The sequence below is a fragment of the Mustelus asterias genome, unplaced genomic scaffold (genome assembly GCF_964213995.1).
Source record: "Mustelus asterias unplaced genomic scaffold, sMusAst1.hap1.1 HAP1_SCAFFOLD_77, whole genome shotgun sequence".
Lineage (NCBI taxonomy): Eukaryota > Metazoa > Chordata > Chondrichthyes > Carcharhiniformes > Triakidae > Mustelus > Mustelus asterias.
The window spans coordinates 749246-761030 of NW_027590136.1; the positions used below are offsets into that span (position 1 = coordinate 749246).

General features: G+C 44.8%; 1 protein-coding gene across 1 annotated transcript in view; it reads right to left on the reverse strand.

Annotated features, from left to right (window-relative positions):
- Window positions 1–288, reverse strand: part of LOC144483731 (uncharacterized) — a 77592-nt gene extending 77304 nt beyond the window's left edge. Inside the window, exon 1 of the mRNA XM_078202270.1 lies at window positions 190–288. Within this exon, the coding sequence (XP_078058396.1) occupies window positions 190–288 (99 nt within the window). The remainder of the gene's footprint in view (window positions 1–189) is intronic.
- Window positions 289–11785: the final 11497 nt, after the last annotated feature.

The following is an 11785-nucleotide window of genomic DNA, read 5'->3' on the forward strand; positions in this document are numbered from 1 at the left end:
GTGATATTTATTCAGGCTGTGTAACTGGTTAAAGCTGGTCAGTGCACTGGAACACACTCACTCGGGTGTGGCAGTGTGTTGCTGCTTTTCCACTCACTGATGGCCGAAGTCTTTTCAAATCGAAGTGGAAGCTTTAATCTGAAGCTCAGTGGCCAACTTCCGCATTGAGACGTCACAATGGAGCGCTGCCTGAATCAGCCAATAGGAATTACTCGGCTCCGCAGTGACGTGTTGGGGTTCCATGGCGCAGGCCCGGCTCGCGGACCCGGGAGTCCCGCCTCCACCCATTGTTCCCCTCCCCCTCCTCCAGCCACGGTTTCCAGGCAACCGGCTGGCGGTTCCGGCCAGAGCGAGAAGCCGCTCGGTGATCTCCCCCTCCCCCCTCTCTCTGTGCGGCTCCAAAAAGAGATCGAGAGCGAACGCTGGCGGCAGCCGCACTGCGCCTGCTCCGGACAGCTCGGCTCAGTAGCGCTCTCTGCGCCTGCTCCGGACAGCTCGGCTCAGCAGCGCTCTCTGCGCCTGCTCCGGACAGCTCGGCTCAGCAGCGCTCTCTGCGCCTGCTCCGGACAGCTCGGCTCAGCAGCGCTCTCTGCGCCTGCTCCGGACAGCTCGGCTCAGCAGCGCTCTCTGCGCCTGCTCCGGACAGCTCGGCTCAGCAGCTCTCTCTGCGCCTGCGTGCTGGGCTGCCAGCTGAGGGAGTGGGGGAGGGGACTTTGCAAAATCTCTTCCCATCATTTTCTTCCAAGTCCCGCAGTTTGATTTGAAACAGAACAGCTTCTGTTTGTAGCTTCACCACAGACTCAAACTTCACCACAGACTCAAACTTCACCACAGACTCAAACTTCACCACAGACTCAAACTTCACCACAGACTCAAACTTCACCACAGACTCAAACTTCACCACAGACTCCAACTTCACCACAGACTCAAACTTCACACACACACTCAAACTTCACCACAGACTCAAACTTCACACACAGACTCAAACTTCACACACAGACTCAAACTTCACCACAGACTCAAACTTCACCACAGACTCAAACTTCACAGTCTCAAACTTCACACACAGACTCAAACTTCACCACAGACTCAAACTTCACACAGACTCAAACTTCACACACAGACTCAAACTTCACCACAGACTCAAACTTCACACACAGACTCAAACTTCACACACAGACTCAAACTTCACCACAGACTCAAACTTCACCACAGACTCCAACTTCACCACAGACTCAAACTTCACACACAGACTCAAACTTCACCACAGACTCAAACTTCACCACAGACTCAAACTTCACACACAGACTCAAACTTCATCCTCTGGACAACATCTGTGAGGAAAACACTTTCTTTCTCCCTCTGGGAAATACAGAGACAGAGAAATTCTCTGGAACTGGAATTAGAGCTAAATATACTGAGGGGGAAAATGTTTGTGATTTTGTGGAACCTGTTTTTATTGTCTGAGCTTTTTAAAGTGTAATTTATCCTGTCTATTCAAATACTGTTTCTTAATGCATGATCAGTGATGTTAATTTTAGATTAATTTTTAAAGTAAATTTTTTTTTAAATGAAACATTATCTTTCAGTTTATTCCATTGTGATTTGTGGGAATTTGCTTATTATAAGGTGACCATGAGGATCATAACAACATTGATACATCTAGAGTTATTATAAGAACATCAGAACTAGGAGCAGGAGTAGGCCATCAGGCCCCTCGAGCCTGCTCCGCCATTCAATAAGATCATGGCTGATTTTTTTGTGGACTCAGCTCCACTTACCCGCCCGCTCCCCATAACCCTTAATTCCTTTACTGTTCAAAAATGTATCTATCCTTGCCTTAAAAACATTCAATGAGGTAGCCTCAACTGCTTCACTGGGCAGGGAATTACACAGATTCACAACCTTTGTGTGAAGAAGTTCCTCCTCAACTCAGTTGAGTTATAGAAGATCAGCCCTCATTCTTCGAAACTTTGAGAGAATAGAGGCCCAGTCTCCTCCGAGGAAACTTCCACCCTTCCAGGGATTTGTCGAATGAACCCTTGCTCCACTCCCTCTATTGCAAGTGTATCCTTCCTTTAGTAAGGAGACAAAAGCTCCACACAATACTCCAGGTAATGCAGGGAGAGTGTGGGACAGTTATTTACAGCTTTCGGGGAACAAGATAGAAATTAACAACTGCCAATTGTAGATTCTATCCTTAACTGACAGTGATGAAATTTATAACCTCTTTTACAGGACCTTCAAAGGGGGAGGATTTGCAGACACAAAATTCAAATCAAACATCAAGTGAAGAATTGACAGAGTCACTCGATTATCAGGATCTGAATATCATTAGCCTTTGAATCTAGAAGGAGAAATGTCTTTCTGTTCTGTTTGCTTCAGAAAGTTTTAAACATCAGTGTGACTGGAAAAGCAGCAAGACACAAACATCTGGGTGAGACTGTTCCAGTGACAGTTACATAGTTTGAAAGACCATCACCATTTACACCAGGAAGAGATTGTACAGACGCTTTGTGTGGCCACCTCGGCTGAACAGCAAACCTGGAGACAGGGACACCCGCACCATGGAGAAACCGTGGAAATGTGGGGATTGTGGGAAGGGATTCAAATCCCCGTCTCAGCTGGAAATTCATCGACGCAGTCACACTGGGGAGAGGCCGTTCACCTGCTCTGAGTGTGAGATGGGATTCAGTCGGTTATCTCACTTGCAGGCACACCAGCGAGTTCACACCGGGGAGAGGCCGTTCACCTGCTCTGATTGTGGAAAGGGATTCTCTCACTCCTCCAACCTGCGGATACACCAACGCGTTCACACTGGGGAGAGACCGTTCACCTGTACTGAGTGTGGGAAGGCATTCATTGACTCATCAAGCCTGCGGATACACCAACGAGTTCACACCAAAGAGAGGCCGTTTACCTGCTCCGAGTGTGGAAAGGGATTCAGTCGGTCATCCTTCCTGAAGGCACACCAGCGGATTCACACTGGGGAGTGGCCACCCACCTGCTCTGAGTGTGGGAAAGCATTCATTGATTCATCCAGCCTGCAGATACACCAGCGTCTTCACACTGCGGAGAGGACATTCACCTGCTCTGAGTGTGGGAAGAGATTCAGTCGGTCAACCTACCTGCGCAACCACCAGCGAGTTCACAAGTGATGACACGGGTTGGATTCTGCTGTTATTGCTGCTGTTAATCACACCCAGGACTGAACCATGTTCATTCTGACAGTTGGTGAAGTGGGAGGATCAGAAGATCCTGGATCAGAAGGTCCAGCTCTGCTGGATTGGTCTTTCTTACAACTTTGCTTCCAGTGGGCTGGGAGAGCACATTTCCACAAATGATCCACACAAGCTGATGAAGGACATTTATTTGATCCTGGATAGTAAATCCTATTTCTCCTTCAAGTAGATCTAAAATAAATACGTTTGTCTCTGTTCCATTGAGTCTACAGCACAGGGCCAGGCCAGTCGGCTCAATTGGTCTGTGTCAGTATTTATGCTCCACATGAGCCTCCACCCACCCCTCTTCATCTCCCCCCATCAGCATATCCTTCTATTCCTCTCTCCCTCATGTATGTATCGAGCTTCCCCTTCAATGTATTCATGCTGTTCACCTCAACCACTCGCTGTGGTGGTGAGTTCCACATTCTCACCACTCGCTGGTAAAGGTGTTTCTCGTTAAATCCGTACTGGATCATTGAACCCCTTCATAATCTTGAAGACTTCCGTCAGTCTTCAGTTTTCCAGAGAAAAGTAACACCGGCATTTTCAGAGGGTTAAATGCTCTCAGTTCCGGGATTATTCTCATGGGGTAAACCGGTCAGTCCCATTGCCCGGTTCTATCCCTTTATCCTTTCAGTTCTATTTCCCGCAAGTGTCCGTCCATTTTCCTTGTTAAATCGTTCATTGTCTCTGCTTCCACCACCCTCACAGGCAGTGAGTTCCAGCTCATTCCCACTCATTGCATAAAACATCCCTTTCTCACATCCCCCTGGATCTCTCGCATCCTTATCCTTGCACCATCAGCTAATGGGAACAGCTTTATCATAGAATCATAGAAACCCTACAGTGCAGAAAGAGGCCATTTGGTCCATCGAGTCTGCACCGACCACAATCCCACCCAGGCCGTACCCCCATATCCCTACATATTTACCTGCTAATCTTCTAACCTACACATCTCAGGACACTAAGGGACAATTTTAGCATCTTTGGACTGTGGGAGGAAACTGGAGCACCCGGAGGAAACCCATGCAGACACGAGGAGAATGTGCAAACTCCACACAGACAGTCACCCAAGCCGGGAATCGAACCCAGGTCCCTGGAGCTGTGAAGCAGCAGTGCTAACCACTGTGCCATCGTGCCGCCCCACCTTCTCACATTACCTTACTCACATCACTTTACCTTCTCACATTATTTAATCCTATTTTAATTTTTTACACCTCGAGCAAATCTCCCCTCCATCTCCTTTTCTCGAAAGAGAACAACCCCAGCTTCTTCAGCCTAGCCTTGTGGATAAAATTCCTCATTCCTGGAACCATCCCGGTAAATCTCCTCTGCACTCTCTCAAGGACCCTCACGTCCTTCCAAATGTGTGGTGACCAGAACTGGGCTCAGTGTTCTGTTGTGGCCTCACCCAGAGCTTTAGAAACTATCAGCATAACCTACCTGCTTTTGTTCTCAATTCCTCAGTTTCTGAAGCCCGAGATCACATAGTCTCCAGATGGGAATGGTCAACATTTTTGCTTGAACATAAAATGCATTTTAACAACAGTTTGGCTGAAGAAGATTTTGTCCAATGAAGGAAAGAGTTGTTGACACAAAAAGAAGCCATTTTGACCTTGCTCTCTCCAAAAGAGAATCCAGAATGTGAGATTCTGGGAAATGAAATTAAAAATGAAGCTGCAGCTACAACAGAGCAAGAAGAAGACAGTTTCAATGTGGAATTGAGTGGAATATTGTCTCTGGATTTAAACAATGATGGAACTGCAAACATGGAAGAAAATCAAGTTCAAAACATGCACTCTGAACAGACTGTTTTCAAAATAGAACTTGAAAATTCACAAATGAACAGCAATGAAGACTCTCCTCTTGCAGGAGGAACTTTGCACAATAATTATTGGAAGAAGAAAACTTTCAGAAAACACTGCAAGCAGTAATTTCCATCTTCAGTGGACTGAGATTCCTGGACATGGAACCCAGCAGTGTGCTGTTACCAAGCTGGACTTGTGAATGTGAAGTGGACAATGGAGGGATTATTATGTCTATTGCAGGTTATAGGGTAATTAAACATTAGAATTTGGAACAGGAGTTGGCCATTTGGCTCTTTGAGCCTGCTTCACCATTTGATAAGATCACAACTATTTAAATATACAGCATGTTGTCGAAAGCAAAATACTGCGGATGCTGGAATCTGAAACAAAAACACAAAATGCTGGAAAATCTCAGCAGGTCTGACAGCATCTATCGGGAGAGAGAAGAGCCAATCTTTCGAGTCTACATTGTAATCTTTCAAATGGGATAATACGAGGATGATACATTTTCATTTCTTCATGGGGAAGGTGTTGCAAAGATCTAATTTCATAATTCCTAGGTTTTAGAAGTATGAATTAGTTCAACAATTGCTCTTTTAAAAATTTAAGGTAAATGGAAAACCCGCACTGAGAATCTGACAGAAACACCCGAAGGGGATTCACATTCACAAGACGTGGCCAATGTTGGTTTAAGATGTCAAAACTCGAAGGGTAAGAAGTGTAAAAGGGCAGCTGGGCTCTTTTAGCCGGAGACCTGGAGACTTTGGGTCTGACAATTATTGCCCTGTCTTTGTTACAGATTGGAATTCTTCATGCAGACCTCAGGAAAAAAAGGTTTAGCTTTGAAGCTAAATATCTAACAGACGTCCCAACAGATGTGTTAGCACGGGGATAAGTGAGCCCTGCTTGGAATTCTGGGTGTTTCTCACAGAAAGCAAGCAGTCTGCAGTTAGCTTGGAGGCCGTCAGCTATGGGACCAGGAGCTGTGAACCAGCTGTGGGACCAGAAGCCACTGGGTCATTAGGAACCAGGGGTGCTGCCAATGTTTAAATCACTCTGTAAAGAAGGCAGTGAAGCCCACGGTTGGACTGAGGAGTCCACAGTTTTGAGGTCTCAAAGGAAAGTTGGAGAATTGTTTAGCCAAAAGCTAATGGAAAGAGCCTCCATAAAATCTTGGAGCCTGGAGAATAGCTGGAAAAGTGAGGAAAATTAAAGTGAATTCTGCAGAGCTTTGACATCCCTTTGAGAGTCCCAGGAACAGAATTGAACTTTCAAGATATCATTAAGTATAAAGAAACTTTTGGGGTGAGGTTAAAAAACAGGTTTATACCATAAGTTTTTATTGACTACAGTATTCAGTTTGTAGTGCTGTATTCTTACATTTTATTTTGTTTTATACATACAGTAAAGTTTGTTTTTGTTTAAAAATGTTAAATCTTTTCATGTAATTCTTTTAGTTAATCACTGGGTGTTCACAATTTTCTTTAAACGTTAATTGTCCTGACCGGGATCGCAAAACATTCACACAAACAATGTTTCAGAGCAAATCAAAGAAGAAAAAATGTGACTTTCCTCCTTTTGTACAAAGCATTACATATAAAGACACCCCTCTCCTCAGAACCACAATAAGTTGTTAATATTCTCTTCATGAAATAATCTGATAATTGAAAGACTTATGCTATGTTCATAGTGCTGGCTTTTAATATTTTGTTTTATAAATTTTGTTCTTGTGAACCCACTATCAGATCAGCTATGATCTTATTGAATGGCGGAGCAGGCTTGAGGGGCCAGATGGCCGACTCCTGCTCCTAGTTCTTATGTTTAAAAATGTGGAATCTTGTGGTGCAATTCTTTGTGAATCACTGGGTATTTGAGTTTCTCTTTAAACATTAACAATCCTGATTAGGATCATAACAATACACAGCAACATATTTCACAATGAATCAAAGAAACAAAATGTACAAAGTATTACATTATAAGACACCGCTGTTCTAGGATCCACAATAATTTCTGAGCTCGGGCACTTACTTTAGTGAAACAATCTGATAATATGAATAAAATTTATACTAATTGTCGTCCCTTCTAAAGCAGGAGGGCGATCGCCCGGCACAGAGGATAATTTGGGATTTCTCCCATAGACCAATTGGCATGACCATCCAACCATCTGAAGTGAATTATTTACATGAATCATCCATGCAGTTATCAACTTGCAGTTTGGCTGATCAGCTAAGATTTTCTGCAGCATTTCATCGATCACCGTGTGATTCCTTTCACAGAGTCCATCACTGAAAGGACTTTCAGCTGCCGTGTTCATGACCAGAATGTTCATGTTTTCACACACGTCTCCAAACTCATCATTAACAAATTCCCCTCCATTATCAGTCAGAAACTTAGCTGGTGCCCCAGGTCCAGTCCCTGTCCACTTCTCCATGACTTGGTCTAGAATCACCCTTTTGTCCTTGCCATGTATTATTGGAGAAAGACTAAATTGGGTCACCATGTCGATCATGTGTAGAATGGAAATATTTCTGTCTTTGTCTCATACCTTTAGATCCACGGAAGTACCTTGTTAAAGTCATGTGCCAAGGGCAGCTTTACAATCGGATGTGACAGCATCCTTCAATACTTTTCACACATTGCACACTTTGCATTAGTCTGTTCGATGAGCCTCAGATACTCTTCATCAACTCCCCTGCATCTTTTTGCGCGATTTTAAATCTTTAACAAGGATAAGAAAATTGTTTGCATAGCTTTAAGACTGGTTGCTGTCTTTATCTCTGGGACGGAAGGGGAGCACACTGGTTAGCACTGTTGCCTCACAGCGCCAGGGACCCGGGTTCGATTACTGGCTTGGGTCACTGTCTCTGTGGAATTTGCATGTTCTCCCCATGTCTGCGTGGGTTTCCTCCGGGTGCTCCGGTTTCCTCCCACGTTCTGATAGACGTGCTGTTTAGGTCATTGACCCGAACAGGTGCCGGACTGTGATGACCAGGGGAATTTCATGGTAACTGTTCCCCCGTCATTCCTGAGATTCATTCACCTATTAGTGCTTTTCCAATCCTGTCTTTTTTGTGATATCTAGATCTGCTAAATATACTTACACCTTCATTCAAAACTTGACAAAGTCTGACTATGCTTCATAGGCACCCATCAGATCATCTTTCTTGTAAATCTCATCAATGAAACCGAGTAAAAGATCCAAGCCTTGATCAGTATACGACCAGTGGATTTCCAGCTCAGAAAATGTTTTGCTGCCAATTTTCCTTTCATTAGGCAGTGACAGTGCCAAGGCCAGACCTTGTTTTCTCATTGTTAGGGATGTAACCCATGTCCACATCTCCACTTCATTCTTCCACTGGTCGTATGGTTCAGGCTCCGAGAACATCGGCGGGTAATCAGACCCTGACAATTCCCACTGCCTTTCATCTCACACAAAAGCTACTGGGTTTGTAAACTTCTGTCTGAAATATACTTTCCTCCAGTTTCCAAACTTCACCATTGGACAAACATTCTCTGTTACCATGTTATAATCCTGACAGCCTTATGGTGAAGGAAGAAACTGGAACCAATCTTTACTTGGAATACATTTAACTCCCAACTCTTTATACATACTTTCTTCAAACACACTCATATAATTATTTGATCAAAGCCCTCCATCTGTACATTCTGAAACTCAATTGATTCAATTAACACCCATAGTCAGGGCAGGAATCCGGGTTCAATTCCAGCCTCGGGTGACTGTGTGGAGTTTGCATGTTCTCCTCGTGTCTGTGTGGGTTTCCTCCGGGTGCTCCGGTTTCCTCCCACCTTCTAAAGATTTCCGGGTTAGGCTGATTGTCCATGCTAAATTGCCCCGTAGCGTCAGGGGGATTAGCAGGGTAAATGTGTAGGTTTACTGGAGTGGGGCCTGAGTGGGATTGTGGTCGGTGCAGACTCAATGGGCCGAGTCACCTCCTTCTGCACTGTAGGAATTCTGTGATTAAAAAGAAAAGGTCTCTAATCGGTGTGAACTTGTTGGTGTGTCAGCAAGTTGGATGACTGATGACCTTCCCTAAACTCAGGGCAGGGGAATGGCCTCTCCTCAATGTGGACTTGCTGGTGTTTCACTCTGGGTTTTCGCCTCTCCCTGGGGATCACATGGTCTGGAATAGGGGGGTGGGGGTGAGTTAATAGGTTGTAATGAACAAAGCATCGTAGCTGTGAGGGACAGCTCAGTGGATAGGATATTGGTATGTAGATAGGCTGGAAAATTGGGCGGGGATCCTGGATTCAGGATTCAATCCTGGACCGGGGAGCGGCGCGGGCTTGGAGGGCCGAAGGGCCTGTTCCTGTGCTGTATTGTTCTTTGTTCTTTGTTCTTTGTTGGATGAATCAGTGAATCTCTTCTCATAAACAAAACACATCAAAGGTCTTTCCCCAGTGCGACCACATTGGTGTTTTAGCAGACTGGATGACTCAATGAATCCTTCTCTTGGAGCAGGTGAATGGGTTCTTCCTGCTGTGAACTCGCTGGTGTGTCAGCAGGTTGGATGACTGAGTGAATCTCTTCCCACACACAGAGCAAGTGAATGGCCTCTCCCCAGTGTGAACTCGCTGGTGTGTCAGCAGATGCGGTGACCGTGTGAATCCCTTCCCACACTCAGCGCAGGTGAACAGCCTCTTCCTGGTGTGACTGCGTTGATGTGTCAGCAGACAGGATGACTCAGTGAATGCTTTCCCACACTCAGAGCAGATGAATGGTCTCTCTCCAGTGTGGATTCGCTGGTGTGTCAGCAAGTTGGATAACTGAGTGAATCCCTTCCCACACTCAGCACAGGTGAACGGTCTCTCCCTGGTGTGAACTCGCTGATGTGTCCGCAGGGTAGATGAATCCTTGAATCTCTTCCCACACTCAGTGCAGGTGAATGGCCTCTCCCCACTATGAACTCGCTTGTGTGTCTGCAGGTGTGATGACTGAGTGAATCTATTCCCACACTCAAAGCAGGTAAAAGGTCTTTTCCCAGTGTGGATGTGTCGGTGAATTTCCAGTTGAGATGGGGCTCTGAATCCCTTCCCACAATCTCCACATTTCCACGGTTTCTCCATGGTGCAGGTGTCCTTGTGTCTCTCCAGGTTTGATGATCAATTGAAGCCTTGTCCACACACACAAAGCGAGTATGGTTTCTCCTCACTCTGAATGGTGTGATATCTCTTTCAGCGTGTGTAATTGGTTAATGGTCTTTCCACAGTCAGTTTGCTGGTACACTCTCACTCAGATCTGTGTGTCTCGATGCTTTTCCAGTCACATATTTAAACCATTTGACGCAGACAGAACACCATTTCTTTATACACGCTTTTTTCATACACACTCATATAATGATCCAATCAACGCCCTCCATCTGTACATACTTCAACTCAATTCGAGACTGAAAGAGCGATGATATTCAGGTCCTTTTGAATCGAGTGAAAGTGTCAGGTCTCGGTGTGACGTTTGGTTTCAGATTTCTATCGCAAATCTTCTCCTTCTCAAAACCTGTAAAAGGAATTTAGAAAAGTCAGCACTGTCAGTACAGCAGAGAAATTCAGAACACACGATTCTAGTTTCAGTTGAACATTCATTCCTATTTTGTTCACCAAAAGTTGTAAACCTCAATCTCACATATTCCCTCTACTCTCACTGGGCTGTATCTAATATTCACCCTCACAATTCTCCTGAAGGTGCTGATTGATGCTGAGTGGCCGACCCCTACTCACTGCTTCCTGACCTGGAGACCTGAAAACCTTGATGCAGACTGCTAGACTCAATACAAACCCAACCCATAGGTACAGATTCTGGAGGAAAACATGTGTTGAATAAACACTGCTGTATTACTTGCTCAGAGATTCATGACCATGTCAGTAAGAACTTCATTGAGGTACTGAGTGTTCACAAACACAAACTCGCTGCTTATGAGAATGCTGGAATTAGAGATGATCCAAGATTTCAAACTCAACTGGATGGACAACTGAAGGAAATAATCTTGCAGAGATACAAGGGTACAGCGGGAGAATGGGACTGGCTGGATTGCTCTACAGAGAGTCAGCACGGACTCAAATGAACATCTTCTGTGCTGTAATGGATCAATGACTGGAAAGGTATGTCACCACAGTGCTATATTACAAATTTGAAATAACAATAAATGAAATTTATCACAGAACCATAAATAATATATCTAATATGTACCTAACAACAAAACTAGACATAACACTGACCTATATAAAATTACTGTCCAACAAAGAATCATAAATTTACACCAGATTACACCAAACATATCCAAACATGCCAAACCTTACTATATTCCACTTAAATGTCAACTATCTCCTGAAGAAACCAGCCCTTTAATTGTGAACATTAGGAACGAGACCATCCTTTTAGCCAGACAAATAAATGTGTCAGCTGAGGGAGCAAAGGATGTCAATGTCTTTCAGAGAGAGCGAGAGACCTGGGCCAACCTTTCCAGAGTCTGCAGCCTCCCTGGATTCACTTCCTTACCCTTCAGTTGCTGCAAGTCCCCAATTTCCCCCAGAATGAGAAAAGAAATGGAAAGGGGAGAAAGGAAAGTGTTTTACTCACAGATGTTGGCCTCTTTGGAGGAAGTTTGAGTCCGTCTGAAGCTCAACCTGCATTGTCACAAAGACCGCGCTCTGATTGGCTGGAGGACCAGAGTCCTTCCGGTCTTCCAAGAATTTCCATTGGTCAACACCTCAGCAGGGTTCCCAAACATTTCCGCACAT